The sequence below is a fragment of the Lissotriton helveticus genome, chromosome 6, assembly GCF_964261635.1.
Source record: "Lissotriton helveticus chromosome 6, aLisHel1.1, whole genome shotgun sequence".
In the NCBI taxonomy this organism is placed as follows: domain Eukaryota; kingdom Metazoa; phylum Chordata; class Amphibia; order Caudata; family Salamandridae; genus Lissotriton; species Lissotriton helveticus.
In genome coordinates this window covers 1,031,066,489-1,031,087,302 of record NC_136067.1, presented here as the reverse complement: position 1 = coordinate 1,031,087,302, position 20,814 = coordinate 1,031,066,489, and the positions used below count along the sequence as shown (strand labels likewise).

Genomic DNA, 20,814 nt, shown 5'->3' with positions numbered 1-20,814 from the left:
TGGTGGGCGCTTGCAAGGTGGTGACTTTTTCTGTAGCCAGCCTCGCAGCACTACTCTGGATCGTCAAGAAGCCTATTTTTTACTTTTATAGTGTGATTGTGATCATGTGCGTGGGATTCATTAATAAATTCTTTATTTAATACCTCCAGACCATTGTCAGGAGTTAGTTGTGGCAAGCTGTCCTGAGAATACATTATTTGAAGACAATTACAGTCTGTGCAACTATTCATCAAGAATCTACCAAAACTGTCATGGTGCTCTACAGATCGAACCACAGCTATAAGAGAGTTTTGAACATGACTGCTAATCTTCTGTTGATTTTCTCGACAAAATCTGTGGCATCAATTAGTCTGGCCAGTATCTTTCTCCACGTTCCATCGAGGGGACTTGGTTTTGACTCGTAGTTCATCGGCGACAGAAAGCCCTTTGTCATTGAGACGTTCAGGATGGTAATATTTGCATGTGATACCATATGTGCAATTTTTACCTAAAAAAAGAAATAAACATGTTTAGGTTAATTGTAATAAGAATGTCCAAAGTCTCAAATTAATTTCTTCAAAGAATTACCTTTTTTCAAGTCAGCCGGTCTGTTGCTCTTATTTTTTCCACCTTTCTTGTACCCTAACTTACACATCTGCCTCACAGAGGGCTCTTTTTCCCTAAACTTCATATCTCAAATCAAGCCTCTCTTCTCTATAAAGGTAAAATCCCTTGAAATCCAGCTGACTCGCACATTTTCTTAAGTGAGAAGTAAACCACATAGGCAATGATTCTCAAAAAATGTGTACATCCACATTTTTTAACATACAACGTCGATTTATGTTGACGTTATCAAAATTCCCTGTGAGCTCTAACCTTACAATGGCAGAATATCGGGAGAGGGAAAACCTGCACTTGACAGGGAACTATAGCATGTTACAACGCATGTGAATACACCGCATGCTATTACAAAGGGGTTGTTACAACGACCGTGTTGCTACTACACAATACCTTTATATCGCAAGTCATCACAACGACTTGTTGGAGGGGCGTGCAGGACTTAGGAATAGTATTATTTACTATTCCTACTCCAGTTTGTGCAAAAGCAGGGAAGGTGTTGGATTTTATAGCCAATACCTTTGCACCCCCTACAGCAAGTCGTTGTAATGACTTTCGATGTAAAGGTATTACGTACTAACAACGCAGTCGTTGGAAAGTAACAGTTTGGACAGGAATAGTGAAGAACAGAACAGGTGACTGGAAGAAGAGAGAGGGAAAGGACATGTATATAAGTCTATCCTAAAAAATATAAAAAGCAATTCAATATGTTAATAAAATAGATTATGATTAATATGTGAATCAGTATTGTATTTGGAAATATCAATGCAAGATGTGGGACAGTAATGTTGGACTTCAAGGAAGGAGGTTGAAATATAGAGGTAAAATAGGAAAGTGAGATCTAGACACTATTGACAGTAGAGTCTAAGAAGGAAAGCATGTGACATAGCTGAAAGATGGAGTGAGGCGAGAGTAAAATGGGTGCAATTAGTTGGTCAAAAGAATAACAAATTAATACTTATATTTGTGGGAAAGCTATTCTGATTCAAAAAGACACTTGTGAATTTTTTTCTGAGGAAACATTTCTTTATGTATGTAACTCAGTGTAGAGATTTATTTCCATATTTGGGGCAAGCCCCTTGTTAAAATGCCACTGCGGAATAGCGAATCAATATCAAATCCTACCATAAGGGCAATGTGTCCATTTGCGCTCAATAGAGATTCTCTTTTTCATGAGGAAATTTGTAAGAGGAGGTCCATATTGGCCTAATGGATCATCAGGAAGCATAAACCTAAGGAGAAGAAAAATGAAATATAAAATCCTTTACTCTTGGCTACACTTCACAGCAAAACTCTTCAAGCCCACAACCACTGAAATACCAAATACATTTTTGACCATTGTATCTAACCCGGTTTGGAAATAGCTCTCAGCAAAATATAATGTCCTTATTAACTGAAATTTCAGTATCTTCCCTTATATGGGTAGAATTGTCTCTTAAAATTGGTTGTGACAGGGGTCACCTTTCTCTTTGAAGATCTCTTACTTGAAGATTGACAACTATCAGAGCATACCGTACTTGAATTGTCTTTTGCTAGTCATTAGTTTGGCCTAAACATCTGTCAGTTATGGACAATCCTGCACAAACTATGTGTATTGAATGCTCCATTGCAAAGTATTTTACAGCATGATGAGTTGTACTAGAGAAATTTTTTTGCTCATGTAGAGAAAGGCTACAAATGTAGAAACAGAGGCCAAACACTTACGAATTCTTGAGCATCATGAATCCCACCCCTAATACTCATTATGTGGTGGATCTTCAGATGTATCTTAAATCTAGTTCTACTTGCAATATGAAAAGAAAGAGCCACTTGGGCTGGAAACTGTCACTCAAGAAACAGATTTTTCATTCAAATTAGTGACCTGTGCATCAGCAAATGTCCAATGTAAAGACAGTCAATGTTAAAGGAGAATCTCTATCCATGCTACAACATACCAAAGGAAGGGTGACACAGAAGGCTGCATGTACTTCTGACTAGTTATTCAAGAACGTAAGACTGAACTGGGTGAGATTGTGATGGTGCTCGATACCTCAGGATTATTTAGTGAACCCTACGACTTGCAGTAGGTCACTGCATATTCCTTCTTTGCAAATCTGTGAGGTTAAAGAAAGCATGCTCCCTCTTTCCCCTGAAGTGGTGTAAGCATGATTTTACTTAAGGGATTCTCTAGGCTATGCTGTGAGCCATTAGAATCTGCTAAAGCTTAAAAGGCCTCCATTTTTGTTATATTGTCAAACTTTAATTCTAAATATATTCATGCGACTCTTACAAATGTTCTCTTCCTGTAGTTAGCTTCTCCCCAAAAAGAAATGAAGAAACCATAAGTGTAAGGACAAGTTGATTGACACATTTCAGCAAAGGTTCAGGCCAGCACTTGAAGTGCTGGCCTGAACCAAGAGTGACATTTTATATATCATTGATGGTGGCCACACATAAGCCTTTGCATCATTAAATTAATTGACTGTAAATGACAGCTTTGAAAAATGCTGTCAGCAAAGAATCTGAGAACAGCCAAAGTTGTGAGATATGCTATAAACAATAGGATAGCCTCCTTCCATGCAATACGAAGCAAAACTAATCCCTTGATTGGTATGTACCCAATAGAAAAACCATACTATCTCATAGAAGCTTGGTAGTCCAATTGTTTAAATCACAGTTGACAGGAAGCACACCACAAACTTCATAACCAGCAACTTAGGTGCTGCAGTTGATAACCCTTAGCAGATCCACTGATGAGATCCGCTGACTTGAGTAGTGTATTGCTGCAGTGAGTGCTTTCAGGGTTTAGCTATGGATGTAAATTGGTACTAAGGGTGTAGAAAATCTACCTTTTCTGTGAGGTCACTAAGGAATTTTAGTCTTTTAGTGGACTCTATTGTTACTGGTTTTAGCACTCAATGACCTCTACCCCTGCTAAACAGGTGTAAAGTGTCTGTGCTCCCCCTTTCAGCATGGCTACATTGGTTAATTCCTGATTGGCAAATTTACCTTTCCTGTCATTCCCTGGTATTGGTCATAGAAAGTGTACCCCGGACCTGGAAGTTGAATACCACTTGTAGACTGCAGCACCTATTGTACCAGCTACTACAGTGGCAGTGCAAACATGCCTACACATCCAGCCGCAGCCTCTGCAGGTAAGAGCAGTGGGGCGGTGGGGCCGGCTGGGGGGGATTTTGGGAGACAACCACGAGGGAAAATTAATTTTTTATTTAATTTCCCCTTGTGGTTGTCATTCGAAATCCCCCCAGCCAGCCACACCGCTCTTACCTGCAGCGGCCAACTGCTTTACACACCAACCTTGCTTAGCCTCACTGCTGCTGTGGAAAACTTGTAGTGCAACCTGTCAAAATGTTCCTTTTCGGCAGGTTATGTTAAGAACTCCCTTTAAATATTAGTAAGACACCCATATGTAGGCCTTGTTGTCCACAAGGAAAAGTGCATGGTATTTAAAAGGGGGACAGGTAGAATAATAATATTACCATGGCTGTACAGTGAAAAGGCCCGTAAAAGCTACTCACTGTGGCAGGCCCAGCTATCCTGTGTAGAAAATAGGACGATAGGTTAAAAACAACTCTGTGGAACTCTACTCTGCTGTGCACATTCCCCCAACCAAAGTAATTATAAAGTAATAGAAAAGGTACTTACCTGCCATGGCTGCCTCCTCCTCCTCGCTATGGCAGCTCCCCTTCCTTGCCCTCACCGTCCTTCTTCTTAGATTACCCCTATGTTGTATGTCTTGCGCATGCACACTCGCAAGATGTACAACACAGGGGTTACTAGAGAAGAAGGACTTTGAGGAGGAGGAGGAAGGAGAGCGGCTATGGCAAGAAGGAGGCAGCCACAGTGTGGAAATCGAAAATACTTGGTGTTAGCATGAGCTGAAGCCATCTTATTTGTGGCATCCATTTGTCAACTATGTAATTCTACCATCTTCACTGTTGCTTGCCTGTCTGTTCTGCTTGTGTCATCATCTTTAGTTAACTCCTTCTCTACTGAGCCAAAGCAATGTATGAGAAAAGGCCTGTAGCTGCTAGAATGCACCTGGCTAAAGATGTAACTGTCGATCATTCTTTGCTACTGTAAGCAGTTATGTTTCCCCCCCACTTTGCTGACTAAGTGATCTCCATATGCCCATGTTTGTCGGTAGGTATTCCTTTGTATGCTTGTACATTCTGTTTGTAACTACATACTTACCAGTGCAGAAAAGGCTCTATATAAGGCCTGTGTTCCGTGTCTTCAATGTACTACCTCAGGCAGCACTTTATTTTATTGGTCTAAGAACCCATGGACAGAGAAGGGTGACCCCTGCACCGGTGTGCACATTGAAAAGCACATTTCCACAATGGCAGGTAAGTGCCTTATTACTTTGGGAGGGTGGAGAAGACGGCTAACTATGCTCCGCCATGGAGTAGTAATTTTTCCTAAGCTCCGCATTTGCAACAGAACGCGGAGTAGGCAAAACTACATAAACTGCACTGGCAAAGTGTAGTTACCCGCCCGGGCTTAGTTAAAATACTTATACTGTATCAAGAATTTTAATAAATATTAAGTAAAATTTACTTTTAAAATGTTACAGTTTCCCTGCCTGATGTTCCTGGAGGCTAATTGCATTACCACTCCAGCAACTCCCAGTCTGTGCTCAGCCCAAGAAGAGCTATGAAAGAAATATATAATACCTCTCAGAAGTACACAAAAGGTTGACCTGAATGGAAACAGAGGACTCCTCTGAGCTCAATAGAATATACTGTGTCTCGGGCTGAGGGCATTCTGTTGACACCACAGCTTCAAATCTTGCCTGAAAGGTCAGTTGAGCCACATGTAGCACTTTCTCACACTTAAAAAGGAGAGAACAGGATGCCAGGACAATGCTTGTGTATCACCTGTCTCGTTGTTGAAGGATCCTTATTTTGTTATCCCACTTCTCTGTCTCTGGGTTTGTTTGCTGCAGTGCCTGCCATAGTGCACTCCTCCAAACACCCACAGGCCTCAGAGCCCAGGTTTAGTGTGGCCAACAAGTTTCACCATCTTGGAAATTCCATTGGCACTTTGGGCCTGTTTGCAGTAAGGGAAATAAGAACTACTGAAAAAGAGCGCAGGATGCCCCCAGGAACTTTGAACCCATGGATTTGGAAGTGCTCAGGAGTCACCCACACCAGCTGTGGAAAAGTGTAAATTCTATGTTAGCATAAGCTGCAGCCATTTCTACTGTCGCATCCATTTAGTTTCTGTCGTAATCATTTTATTCTCTGCTGCTCGCCTTTTCACCCAGCCTGTGTCCTTAACTTTAGCTGACCTCTCTGACATGGTCAATCTGATGTACGTGCTGGGGGGCTGCAGCTGCCAGTGCACCTGGTCTCAGATGTTATCAAATTAATGCTTACTTCCACTATAAACTTTCCTTACTCCGCCTCCTCAACTCCTGACCAACTTGTCACCCATCTGCTCTTGTTTGCCTATAGCTATTTCCGTGCTTAAACTTGTTTCTTCCAGTTTTCCTTCCCATGCGATTACACTGCAACAAACAGTATATAAGGGTGATGGTTTTTGTATTCAATGTACTTCCTCCCACAACACTTTAGGGTTTTGTTCGGACGCCGTCCCACTCATGAGTGTTTAATAAACTTGGTTTGTTTCACTTCACTCCAGTGCTGCTCTCTTTTTTGTTAGTCTTCGGACCCATGGACGAGAGCGTGACCCTACACCAGTGTGCCCTCACGGGGGTAAATTTCCACAATTGGCGTGCCAGCACGTGGGGCCCCATCGGAGATGCAGCCGTCTGAATGAGTGGTCTTGACAGAAGATCGAAATTATCACTAAGTACGCTCACTGCATGAGAAGACCATTGTATTTGCAACCAACGTGTACTTTCTGGTCTTCCTGATTTGATCCTCGGGATAGTGGCCGGTCTCAACTCGGGCTTCTTTGGCGAATATGCAGTGACCATTAGGTGGGCCAGAGATCGGCAGATGGGAGTTGAAGACTTCTGTTTGGTAAGGTCGCTGATGCGGCGTCTTGATTGTTTGGTTTGGTTTTGGTATTCATTCTTTGCAAAGACTGAAGGCAGGCATTGTGGAGAATTTTCTCCTTCTGAAGCTTGTTTGGGTAGTAATATTTTACATATATTTGTTAAAACATGCCTGCCCTTAGTAAACTTCGTAAGTGGTGCTGCTGTTGCAGTGCAGGAAATGTTTTGGAACAAAGTCAGCGGCTCCTCCAGAAGGGATGCCGAATAGAGATATGTATATAAAATATGGTATTTGTCCCATAATGTATGGCTCATTGTGGAACAAATACACATAGAAAGAACCCGACCTACAGTGGCCAGTATATGGGTCCTTTGATTTTAAGAAGGGCCAGTACGTGGAACAGTGCTTGTTAAAGAAGGAAGAGTAGAGAGAATATGTTTGATTGTTTGCATATGTGGGATAACGAAGTGCAAGAGAGAGCAAAGAAAGTGGAAGCTATAGTCAAGAAACAACAGTGGAAGACGATATATCAGCAATGTGTTGAATTAAGAGTCAAGGAAATTCAGGAAGGACTAGAAAAGAAAGATTGAGAACGTCGATTGCAGGTAAATGACCAGTACCCTATTAAACGTCCTGTCTATCCATTACTTGAGATGCTTCAGGATGATTATATCATATTAGAGCAACCCCCGTCCCTTTATAAATCTCCCGATCCGAGTGCCCCTGAGGTTGTGCTTCTGATGATGAGATCTTCCCCTCATAAGATATGGACAAAGATCAGGGATCCATGTGACAGACTCGCTCTACTCTGTCTAGCGAAGATAAAGATAAATTGAAAAGCAGTACTAGAGAGGAATCTCGTTGGGCTACTACAGCGAAGATCCTCATAACTATAGTTTAGGCTTGGGAAGACACTAAACAGTTATATTTTTTAGAAAAGTTCTCTTGGGATGTATTATATAATTGGCAACATATCTCTGACGAACCAGGCCGAAAAGACTTGAATGCGATTATAAGCAGTTAGGAGATGGGACTTACCCTTTCAAAAATACACCTGATACAATTAGACGAGTGGTTAAACTACGGGATGACACATTAAAACTAGAAAGGGAAAAATAATTAGCTTGGAAGAGTAAAGTCGTAGCAACAGAAAAATCCCAGACAGAGAAAACAGATGTTCCGGTGGATGTTCAAGTTCAAGTTCAGGAATTTGTATAGCGCACAACTCACCCAGAGGGTCTCAAGGCGCTTGATGGATGGTGGGTGCATTATTTATCGAATAGCCAGGTTTTTAGCTGCTTTCTGAAGGAGAGGTGGTTCTGTGTAAGGCGGAGTTGAGTGGGGAGAGAATTCCAGGTTTTGTCCGCTAAGTAGGAGAAGGATCTTCCTCCCATGGTGGGTCTGTGGATGCGGGGAATTGCGGCGAGGGCTTGATTGGATGATCGTAGTTGGCGGGTGGGTGTGTAGAAGGACAGTCGTGTGTTGAGGCATTCGGGTCCTAGGTCGTAGAGGGCCTTGTGTGCGTGGGTGAGGAGACGGAACGTTATTCTCTTGTTGACGGGGAGCCAGTGGAGTTCCTTCAGGTGACCGGAAATGTGAGCTTGACGGGGGATGTCCAGTATGAGTCTGGCTGAGGCGTTTTGGATGCGTTGGAGTTTTTTCTGTAGTTTGGCTGTGGTTCCGGCGTAAAGGGTATTTCCATAATCCAGTCGGCTGGTGACCAGTGCGTGGGTGACTGTCTTTCTAGTTTCGGTGGGGACCCAGCGGAAGATTTTTTTGAGCATGCGTAGGATGTTGAAGCATGAGGATGAGACGGCATTGACTTGTCTGGTCATCGAGAGGGAGGAGTCTAGGATGAAGCCCATGTTACGTGCATGATCAGTAGGTATGGGTGTTGTACCCAGGGCCGGTGGCCACCATGAGTCGTCCCAGGCAGAGGGGAATGATCCTAAGATGAGGACTTCCGTTTTGTCAGAGTTAACTTTTAAACGGCTGTTCTTCATCCATTCGGCTACGTCTTTCATTCCTTCGTGTAGATTGGTTTTGGCGGTGTTTGGGTCTTTGGTGAGGGAGAGGATCAGCTGGGTGTCGTCTGCGTAGGAGATGATGTTGAGGTTGTGTTGTCGCGCGATGGATGCGAGGGGACTCATGTAAACGTTGAAGAGGGTGGAACTGAGAGATGAACCTTGTGGTACGCCGCAGATGACTTCGGTGGCCTCTGATTTGAATGGGGGGAGGCGGACTCTCTGGGTTCTTCCGGCAAGGAACGAGATGATCCAGTCCAAAGCTTTTCCTTATATTCCGACGTTGCTGAGGCGTTGTATGAGGGTGCTATGACAGACTGTGTCGAAGGCGGCGGAGAGGTCGAGTAGGATGAGGGCAACTGTTTCTCCGTTGTCCAGTAGCGTTCGGATGTCGTCTGTGGCTGCGATGAGGGCGGTTTCGGTGCTGTGTTTGGCTCGGAAGCCGGACTGTGAGGGGTCGAGGGAATTGTTGGATTCGAGGAAGGCAGCGAGCTGATTATTGACGGCTTTCTCAATGACTTTGGCAGGGAATGGGAGGAGTGAGATGGGGCGGTAGTTCTTAAGTTCAGAGGGGTCTGCTGTGGGTTTCTTCAGAAGGGCGCTGAGTTCGGCATGTTTCCAGCTTTCCGGGAAGGTAGCGGAGTTGAAGGAACAGTTGATGACATCGCGGAGATGGGGTGCGATGATGGAGTCTGCTTTGTTGAAGATGTGGTGGGGACATGGGTCGGTTGGAGAACCTGAGTGGATGGAGTTCATCAGGCGGATGGTGTCTTCAGTAGTGATTGGGTTCCAGGCGCAAAGGTTGTGAGAGTGCTGTTTTGGTTCGGAAGTGGGTGGAGTGGACTGTTCTTCGGACTGGTTTTCAAAGCTGTTATGTATGTCGGCGATTTTGTTGTGGAAGAAAGAGGATAAAGAGTCGCAGAGGTCTTGGGAGGGAGTGATGTCGTTGGTGCCGGCGGTGGGGTTGGTAAATTCTTTGACGATGTTGAATAGTTCCTTGCTGTTGTGGGCGTTGTTGTCGAGTCGATCCTTGAATGCTGATTTCTTGGTGAATCGGATCAATTGGTGGTATTTGCGGGTGGCGTCCTTGAAGGTGGTCAGGTTGTCAGTGGTTGGGTTTTTTCTCCAGGTTTTCTCGAGGGTGCGACATACCTTCTTGGATTTCTTGAGGTCATCGTTGAACCAGGGGGCCTTTTTGCTGCCTTGTTTGATCTGGTGGTTTTTCAAAGGTGCTAATTCGTCAGCGCTGTGGGTGATCCATTGTGTGAGTTTGGTGGCGGCTTGGTTTGGGTCCGATGAAATGGCAGGAGGGTTTTGGTTAAGCGATGTGGTGAGTTGGTCTGTGGTGATTTTGTTCCAGTTTCTTCGAGGAATGGGTTGTGGGGGGTTGTGAGTCGTGGTCTTATTGTAGCTGAAGTGGACATAGCTGTGGTCCGTCCAGTGAAGAGTTGAGGTGTGATCGAAGGAAATATGTTTGCTGGAGGTGAAGATAGGGTCGAGCGTGTGTCCGGCTAAGTGGGTGGGGGTGTCAACAAGTTGTTTGAGTCCGAGATTGGCCAGGTTGTCCAGAAGGGTGGTGGTGTTGCTGTCGTTCTTCTTTTCCAGGTGGAAGTTGAGGTCTCCCAGAAGGATGTAGTTATCGGATGTGAGGGCATGTGGGCTGATGAAGTCAGTGATGTCTTCGTTGAATTGTGTGCGGGTTCCTGGTGGTCTGTAGATGAGGGTGCCTCTAAGTGTGGTCCTGGGGTCGGTGTGGATCTGGAAGTGAAGGTGTTCGGCGGCCGCGAGGTTGTCGTCGGAGCTGGTCGTGATTCGGACGGTGTTCTTATGGACGATGGTGATGCCTCCTCCTGTTTGGATGGTGCGGTCTTTTCGGATGATCTTGTAATTGTCCGGGATGGCTATGGCGATGTCGGGTGCTGATGAGGCGTTCATCCATGTTTCAGTAAGGAAGGCGACGTCCGGCGATGTAGTGTCGAGTAGATCCCAGAGTTCAGTGGCGTGTCTGTGGACCGAGCGGGTGTTCACCAGGATGCACTTCAGGTGGTTAGAGTGGGAGCTGTGTTTGGGGGAAGTGGATTTGGTGTGGGTCCTGATACAGGTGAATTTGCAGGAGTGGCAGGCGAATGGTCCATGGGTGTGTCCTGGGGTAGCTGTGCAGCATTGTGGTGAGCGTCCGGGGTTGAGGGCAAAGAGGGAAGCGGACAATCTTAGTAGTAGTAAAGTTGATATGAGACCAATGCGTGAAGCCGCACCCCTATATGTTCCCCCTAAGGGTGCGGGAACTAAAGATGATAAGACTTCCGATGATGCAAAGGAAAATTTCATATATAATTGGTTCTACACTCCTTGGAGTAGAGCAGATGTTATGGCCCTTAAAACTGTCTTGCCTGACCCCCGAAAAAACCCTGCTGTTTTCTATTAGGAGGTGGAGGGAGCTATCAGCTCTTGCACTATGACCTTAGCGGATATAGATATGCTCTTTGGGCTTATTTTGCCCCCTGCTATGTGGAGAACAATACGTAAAATTAATGACACTGTGGCATTTGTTGACACCGTGGAAAAATTTGAAAACATAGATGCGGACAGGGAACCTGCCCAGAAGCCCCAACAGGAGATATTAGATCTTCCTAAAGCTTTTGTGACTAAATTGAAGACTCTCATACCCCCTAAGAAAATCAATTGGACTATGTTAGCATCCTGTAGACAGAAAAACGATGAGGCAGTTTCTGACTTCTTTTCAAGGTCTGAGGAGACATTTCATGACTTTAGTGGGCAGTCGTTGGCTGACGAGACAGGCAAACACCTGTTTGTTAACAAATTTGTTGCTAATATGTGACCTGAAATATCTAGTTGCCACAAGGCCATTGAAAGTTCTTGGACCACGTCCCCCCCAGTTTCCCTTCTGACAATGGCACAATATTATGAGTGACAGGAACATGAACTGAAGGGAAGGGAAGATAAAAAGGTTAAGGATTTAAAAACAAAGGTTATGATGGGTCAGGTGTATGGCCCACCATTAAGGAGAGGTGGAGGAGGCGGACGTGCAATGCATACACTTGGAGCACTTCCTTTCCTTCACGCGAATTTGTCTCCTGATCAGTGTGCCTATTGTAAAGAGACTGCGCACTGGCGTTCTGAGTGCCCCCTTTTGCAAGGCCTACAATGCCAGCGAGGAAGGGGAAGTATGAGATGGCATCCAGGGAATGTAGGAAGTAGGGGAGGTGCAAGTGCTCGCCCCTGGTTTGAGGCAGTCGAACAGGGACCAAACTACCCTAATACCTTTGACAAACAACACCATTACCAAATGACTGATTATTCTGCTGATACGCCTACAGATTCCGATTATGCATAGGGATGCCCAGGATGGGGTATGGGACCAGTTGAGGTGCCAGTAGATCAAATGGGTCTTTATGTTGACGCAAATGTCTTAAGATCTACTGATTGATTTTAGTTTGATACAGGGGCTACCCATAGTGCCCTGTTTAAAAGACTGGTTCCTAGGACTCCCCTGTCTGGCACATTGATAACATCAATAGGGTTTGATGGAACACCTACACCTAGCCCACTATCACAGCCACTTGAATTCGGACTGAATAGATTCACTGCAACATGTCCATTCTTGCTCTACCCTAACACTCCAGATAACATTGTAGGTATCAATATGCTAAAATATTTTCGTGCTACGATACGCTGTTCCCCAGAAGGTATACGTGTTATCCTGAATGGCAACCATCCAATAGTTGATAGATCTTGCCTTATCAATGAGGACGTCGCTCTGGCACCCTTACCTTGCACTTTGTGGGCTAGATCATACACTGATGTGGGTCAAATGGTTATTCCACCTGTTCCAATTAAAGTGAGGGAGGGTGCCTCGTTGCCTCATTTGCCCCAATATAAGATATGTCAAGAGGGCGAGGAAGCATTAGCAGGTATTGTTCAGGATTTGATTTAAGTAGGTGTAGTGGAAGAGGTTCCCTATAATTCTTGCAATAGACCTATCCTTCTTATTTTGAAAAAGGACACTGATACTAAGATTTACAGGTTCATTATTGAGTTGCATGAGGTCAATGAATAGTGGTGCCCCAATATCCGGTAGTTTCTGAAATAACAACCCTCCTCACTAATGCCCCTCCCACTGCCACTACATTCTCTGTGATTGATTTGAAAAATGCGTTCTTCTCAATACCTATTCACTCGGATAGCCGTTATCTATTTGAATTCACACTGAAAAACAGATCATTCAGGTTCTGTTGAGTTCCACAGGGCTATACAGAAAGTCCTAGTATTTATTGTCAGTCATTAAAGAGACAACTTGATTCCTTTCCTGTACCAAAACGGGTTGTTCTAATTCTTTATGTGGATGAAATTTACTTGCTGCAGATTCTCCGGAACTATGTGAAGAAGGTACATTGTTACTATTATCATTTCTTATATCGCATAATCACAAAGTCTCTAGAAAGAAATTGCAATACTGTAGACAGCAGGTTACCTATTTAGGTCACCTCCTGTCTAAGGAGGGACGTTCGCTCACCCCAGATCGCATTCGGACTAGACACTCCCATACTCAAAAAGATGTCCATGCATTGATTGGCCTTACTTCCTTTTGTAGGCAGTGCATCCTCTGTTTTTGGCATATTATCAAACCATTAGTAGTCCTTTTGACCAAAGACACCCCGATGCCCCTTCCATGGACTGCTGCACGTCACGTGGTGCAGTTACATCAAGCCCTTTTCTCTGCACCAGTATTAGGTACCCAAGATTACACTAAATCTTTCACACTCTATGTACATGAAAGGGGAGGTTGTGCCCTCTCGGTCTTAGCAAAGATGCATGGTGATAAACAACGCCCGTGTGCATATTTTTCAGCTTTTCTTGACCCAGTCACTCGTGCGCTGCCTGGATGTTTCTGAGCAGTGGCAGCAACGGCTGTATCCATATGCCAGAGTGAAGGAATAGTTCTATCACACAAATTGCTTGTGTTAGTGCCCCATTCAGTTGATGTGTTGCTAAACCAAACAAAGACGCAGCATTTGACTAGTGCTAGCTTGACAGGTTATGAATTGACACTTTTGGCCCCCCATATCACTCTAAAAAGATGTTTGACACTAAATCTCGCCACATTGCTGCCATTTCCATCCACTCAGCCTCAGTCACAAGAGTTACATGATTGCATATTTCTCACTGAAGAACAAATAAAAGGTTGAGTTGACCTGCAAGACACTCCCTTCTCCATTACAGACAGGGAGTTATGGGTTGACGGGTAATGTTTGAAATTGCCCGATGGCACTACATCTGCTGCCTATGCTATTACAACACTCCAGACAATAGTTGAGACAGCTCGTATCCCACAGAAATCAGCTCAAGCAGCTGAAATAATCGCTCTAACCAAAGCATATGAGTTTAGTACAGACCTGATAGTCAGTATGCATTCGGGGTAGCGCACAATTTTGGACGCCTGTGGAAAGAACGCATTTTTCTCGCTTCACATGGAACACAGATAGTGCATGGAAAACTAGTGCACAGTCTTCTTACTGCCTTAACTTATCCTAAGAAAATAGCTACTGTTAAGTGTAGTGCACACAAGAAGGCGACAGACAAAATAGGAGCAGGTAATGCCTTTGCAGATTGTACAGCCCATGGGACTGCAACGCAGGGAAGCACCATGTCTATGGATGTGGTTAAGTCGCAAGCTGAGTGTTAGCATGATGCTAGACAGGAAGTGTTGGATATGCAACAATCTTCCTCCTTTGATGAATTAGACCAATGGTCTAAGGAGGGAGCATTGGATGATGAGGGCTGTTAGAGGAACAAAGATATGACTAAATAGAAGTTGCCCACTGCATACCTATACACTCTGATTCATATGGCACATGGTCCAGCCCATGTTGGTGCATCTTCAGTAGTAAAGCAGCTTATGCAAGTCTGGGACCATTCTGACATTGCTGTTACCGCTAAAAAGATAGTCCAGTCTTGCCTGGTCTGCCTTCAGTACAATCCTAGGAAAGGAACGCAAATTCAAGCAGGGGGGTTTGCGACACCATCTGCACCCTTTAAGGTCCTTCAGATGGATTATATTCAGTTTGAGAGCTGCAATAAGCTTAAATATGTCTTAGTAATAGTTTGCGCCCTCAGCAAATGGGTGGAGGCCTATGCTACAAAAAACAAAACACAGCCCTCACAACTGCAAAATATACTCCTGAAGGAATTCTTCCCTCAATTCGGTGCTTGTCAAGCTTTATGAAGTTATAATGAGCCTCATGTCATTGGACAGGTTGTAGAGTATTTTATGAAAGGGCTAGGGGTCAAGCAGAAGTTCCATGCTGCTTTTCACCCACAGTCAGCAGGCTTGGTGGAAAGTTATAGCTCTACATTGAAACTGAAATTGGCAAAAATACAGGCTTCCACTTCTTTAAAGTGGCCTGATGCATTGCCCTTAGCACTGCTTTCCATCAGATCAATACCACATACACGCTCTGGGCTTACCCCATATGAGATTGTGTTTGGCAGGCCCATGAATATTTGTGGAGTTCCTATCCTCTCTCCATACCTGATGTGCCTCATACATTAATGAGTGATTATCTGTCTCAGTTGACTGACAGTTTATTTTACATTCATCAGCAGGTTCGAGAAGCTCTCCGGACAGGTCGCAAGGTGATGGACATGAATTGCGTCCGGGAGACTTCGTAATGATAAAAGTCTTCCAACCAACAAATTGTCTGGAACCTTGCTGGAGGGGCCCGAGCAGGTCCTTCTCGCCACCCGAACTGCAGTCCGAGTGTCCAACAGGAAAAATTGAACGCATGCCACCCACTGCAAGAAGGTTTCACTCGCCATAGTTGATACTACTGCGTTGAAGGATCACCGCGACATCTTGGTCACAAACACTGGACGAGCTGCATCACCTGAAAAAAGTGAGGAAGTTTTTCCAGATCACACTATCCCTGGTACATCCAGGTACCTACTCCGACCCGGAAGAAAGGAGCTCCAGTGCAAAACAAGACAAGTGAAGCCATTGGCCTGAATGGTTAAGTCTGACTACAAAGGGGGTCTGCCTATTAGTGGCTACTCTTCTCAACGTCAGTGAATAAACCAATGTCCACTCAGGACTCTTAGGGCCCTACCTTTCCTGCCGTTTGCCGAAAGATGATACCCCTAGGGAGAAGAAGGGGATTGCTGCAACAATGTGTAATGGCTGTACACTTTGCATCCTTTGTTTGACTTTAATTGCTGCTCTTATTGCTACAGTAATGTGGGTAGTGGAGGAAGGAATGCCTGGGGCTTCCTTGCTCAACATTACTGCTGCATCGCCTACTACAAAGGAACACCATCATTTTGATTTGCTGCAACATGAACATGGGTATCGGCAAAATCTGAGAAACAGTTAATTTCTTAAAATGTTGCATCAGATACACCAACTAAGCAATACTACTAACTGTTGGGTTTGTGGCAAGATTCCTCCTCATCAGAACATAAAAGGAATCCTGTTGCCACCATTGCCATTTTCTCACAATGGCTCATGCCAAGCTTGGTTTGAGCTACTATACGCTTCCTATAAATTTAGCCTCTAAGAAACATGGGATGTTGGCGACCTCAACGTCAAACTGAATAAAGTATGCGATCCCAACAAAGATGGGGACCCACAAACAAAGGGGACCGTCATGGAGATGGAAGAATATAGTAGAGGAAATGCAACAAAATATGTGTATCCAAACTCTAGATTGGCTAAAGGAAATGGGCCACCTGTTATCTCTGCTGTTCTGACTACTGGCCCCCTCTGTGTACAGAGTACACGCAATGTGCTAATGGGTCACAGTAACTGTACTACAGTGTTGCATACATCCACGAAGGACCGAAGCAGCTTCCTCGCATCACGTCATACATATGTTGTTTGTGGAGCTAAGGTATACTACTTCCTACCTTCAGGCTGGTCTGGTACCTGTTACATAGATTTTCATCTACCACCTGTGTTTCTAGATCCCCCAACATACCACCAGGATTTGCAATTGTTCAGTCACCACGTTGGTAGTAGGGAAAAACGTGCCATCGATGTCACTGTAGTCGATCAGACAGAGACCATATGGGAGCAATATACAGACTTTAATATAGGATTTTTCTTCTTCGTTGGCCCGTACAAAACAGCAAGCTGGTCCGCCGCCTCACCTGTACAATGAAGGCAGAGATTAATCAGACAACTGAGGCCGTAGGAAAGTTGACGGAAGAACAGGCATCAATCCCCATAGTCACGTTACAGAATAGACTTGTTTTAGATGTTGTTCTAGCTGACCGAGGTGGAGCATGCCGTGTCATCGGATCCAGCAGCTGTGTTTTCATACCGGACAATTCACCATCGGTCTATGCGGCCATCTCCAAACTACACAAGATAGCCACCAAAATACATTAAGACCCAGGAACATGGACTTGGACTGGGTGGTTTTGGAACTTACTTTCAGTTTGGGGTTTGAAAGTATTATCAGTCCAATTCATATTAATAGCTATTATCTTCTCTTGTTGTTTGTGTATATATTGTGGACCAATGCTCTGTTCTCTCTGTACTTTTGCCTGTACTGCCTGCCTCTTGTCTAAAAAGTATGTAAAAAACGTAAATGCCTGTTTAGCAGTGGAACGCGAAATATATGGACTCATGGCAATAGATGTTGATGATATATGCTGTGCCCCTTAGAAGGGACAAAAACGTCTTAGCTTATGCAAAAAGGGTTGTCTGTAGAAAAGTGTAGATTCTATGTTAGCATAAGCTGCAGCCATTTCTACTGTCGCGTACATTTAGTTTCTGTCGTATTTATTTTATACTTTGCTGCTCGCCTTTTCATCTAGCCTGTGTCCTTAACTTTAGCTGACCTCTCTGACCTGGTCTCAGATGTTGTCAAATGATTGCTTACTGCCACCATAAAAAATCCTTACTCCCCCTCCTCAACTCCTGACCACCTGGTCACCCATCTGCTCTTGTTTGCCTATAGCTATTTCCGTGCTTAAACTTGTTTCTTCCAGTTTTCCTTCCCATGTGATTACACTGCAACAAACAGTATATGAGGGTGATGGTTTTTGTAGTCAATCTACTTCATCCCACAACACTTTATGGTGTTGTTCAGAGGCGGGCCCGCTCATGAGTGTTTAATAAACTTGGTTTGTTTCACTTCACTCCAGTGCCGATCTCTCTTTTGTTAGTCTTCGGACCCGTACATTAGAGGGTGACCCTGCACCAGTGTGCCCTCATGGGGGTATATTTCCACACTACTACCTGGGGCCAGGCATACATTTGGCACCCCAAGGCACCTGGCCAGAAAACCTTCGGGAACTGTTGAAGAACGAAATATAGAACCTGCAGTCTGTAACCTTAGAAAAGCCCTAAAGGACTGGACCTGCTCCCCCTCAAACACAGGACAACAAAGTAGACCCCAAAGATCAGTAGGATGATCTTCGGTGTGGCTGTAGAGACACAAAAAAGCTGCAAGAGACCTTTTCCCTGGAGTGCCAAGCTGACCAGTATGACCCCTTCGCTGTGGGGGGTAATTCCCCCGCTGTGCTGGGGGGCGCATACAGCGCCCCCGTGCTCATGACAAGCTGAGCTCGTCATGAGGCACGGCGCTCCGGTGCTCATGATGAGCTCAGCTCGTCACAGCTGCACCCGTTCCCGAGGAACGCTGAGCACAGCAGGGGAATTATCCCCGCGTGTGAGCGTTCCACGGCTCATGACGAGCTGAGCTCGTCATGAGCACTCGAGCTCCGTGCCTCATGACGAACTCAGCTCATCATGAGCATGGAAGGTGTTAGACTCAACCTGGACGGGATCCTGCTGGTGGCCTCTGCTGGAGTGAGCTTAGACCCCTAAATCCTGCATCTGAGATACTGGGAGCCTAATGAGTGACCCAGAGGAGCTGCTCCAGAAACCCTACAAAGTTGGGAATTAAAAGACTGAGTCAGAAGATAAGGTCTTTGACCAGGACAAACCTGGTTGTGGGTTGGTGTATCCAACCTAAGCTCCATCTTTGTCAGCCTGAAATCGCCAGTCCCGATTTACAGCAACCATAGACTCATTGGCTTACAGGTTTTTTGCCATAGTGTAGCCAATTGTCCAATGCATATTGGATGCTGCATGCAGGGTTAGGTGTGATACCAGGCCTTCCAGTTTGTGCATCATGATGGTTGGCTGCCTCTGGAGGGGTGTAGTCAGCCCCTGGCTCCAGTCTAAGCCCTGTATCAAAATTGTCCTATGTATGGTTGAAGATCATGTGCACTGGCAGTTTGATGCTTGTGGATGGCTTGGTGCAGGGCCTTGCTGGAACCTAGACACCGAGTCCTAGTCCAGAGGCAGATTAGATGGAAGATCTGGCTTGGACCTATGACTGAAATGTCATGAGCGATGTGACATCATCAATGATGTAATTTAACGTGTCATGAGTGATGTGACATGTAAACCCTTAAGCTGTGCATGATGGGGCACCATTTATAGTTAGTATACTAAATAATAATAGCTGTATTTCAGTGGTTTTGGGGGTTTTCACATTATTATGTGTCTCATTGCAATACCTAACTACAACATCACTTTAACCATTGTTTGTCAGTGAATTTCTGTGTTTTTTACATGCAGTAAGGTTTTAGCACCTAATCTCATTTTAATGATATATATATATATATATATATATATATATATATATATATATATATATTGACTGAAAAAACAAAGGTCAAAGCGGCGATATAGTTAGGTGAAAATGTCAGCTTTAAACTCACAAAACAAATTAAATTCATCAGTTATTTCAAGTAACTATAACTCATGACCTAAAGTAACATTAACTCTATAACTTGTGCCCTTACAGTGCACACTGTTGTTAACAATGATGTAATTTTAGATGTCATTAGGGATAATATCAACGCAGGCACTGAATATATCATGAGTAATGTAATATGTGGGTGTAGAAGCAGTCCTTGGCGAGGGCACAAGTTATAGTTACTTTAGGGTACGAGTTATAATTACTTGAAATAACTATAGCTGGTGATTTTCAATGTTTTTTTTAGTTTAAAACTTTAAGTTTTTTTTTATTTCAAATGTTTTTATTGAATCAATTTTCACATATACAATGTATACAGTTGTCTTCTTTGGGCTGCTCTTACAATGTATACTTGGCCTAGTGGTGCCGAAGAGAGAGAGAAAAGAGAGAGGAAAAAGGAGAAGAGAGGGGGGGGTCTTATTGCTTCAGATACGCGTCCAGGGCCTCCCACATGTCCTCTTTGGCTGTGTGGTTTGCCGCCTTATGTTTGGCGGTAATGTTGTCTGCCCCTCGGAGGAAGGTTACCCAGTTAAACCAGCGTTTGAAGGTGGCTTTGCTGGTAGTCTTCCAGTTCCCCAGAATGGTTTTTACTGCAGCCGCCAGGAGCACTTCGACTAGGTCCCGTATTTCTTTGGATTGGAGCTGTGTCTCTAGGAATCCGGTGACTATCCCTGCTAGCCCTCGTTGTATCTGGCATCCCGTGATTGTGTCTATTAGGTTGTATACTTTATTCCAGAACGCTTTGACTTTGGGGCATTCGTATATCATGTGGGCTAGGTCCCCCCTTGCCTTATGGCAGTTCCAGGAGACGCTGCTGAGGTATCACAATGCCGACTCAGATAGAGGTAGGGAACAATCCACTCACCTACAAGACACTCCAAAAGACAACCAGTCTACCAGACAAGGAATTCTACGAGTTCCTAAGAATCAAAGCAGCCATCACCAAAGCAAACCTCTCCAAACACAAACCAACCATCATACAGTATGCACAGAACCTAAACAAGACAGGCCACCAAACAGCGCAGATCTACAAAATAATCACACCACGCACCACTACTCTTAACAACAAAACAATAGCCTTCTGGGAAGAGACCATACAGAGACCGCTAAATGAAGAGGAGAGGGCCAGACTATGGACATCAGCGTCCAAAAACAAGATCACACCACAATTAGCACAAACAAAATACTGGATACTACACAGACTGCACTGGACACCTGCGAAAACTTTAAGTTTTAACTGGAATTTTCACCTAACTATAGCGTACACGTAACCTTTGTTTTTTTCAGTGAATTTTTAAGTTTTTACTGTAAAGTAAGCTAATATTGCAATTTGCAACTATAATGTCACTTTGAAATTTCCATCACATTCTTATGGCTTTTTTAATGTAAAGTAAGATGTCCATCACCATGCACAGTATTGGCTTAGCCACAGGGCCT

The 20,814-nt window shown here is 44.3% G+C and overlaps 1 protein-coding gene across 1 annotated transcript in view; it reads right to left on the bottom strand.

The window, feature by feature from the left end:
* Positions 1–254: 254 nt before the first annotated feature.
* Positions 255–20,814, bottom strand: part of ZC3H12D (zinc finger CCCH-type containing 12D) — a 44,308-nt gene continuing 23,748 nt past the window's right edge. Inside the window, exons 4-5 of the mRNA XM_078646927.1 lie at positions 1,723–1,829; positions 255–487 (exon numbers count right to left, since the gene is read on the bottom strand). Of these exons, the coding sequence (XP_078503053.1) occupies positions 342–487; positions 1,723–1,829 (253 nt within the window). The 3' untranslated portion in view covers positions 255–341. The remainder of the gene's footprint in view (positions 488–1,722; positions 1,830–20,814) is intronic.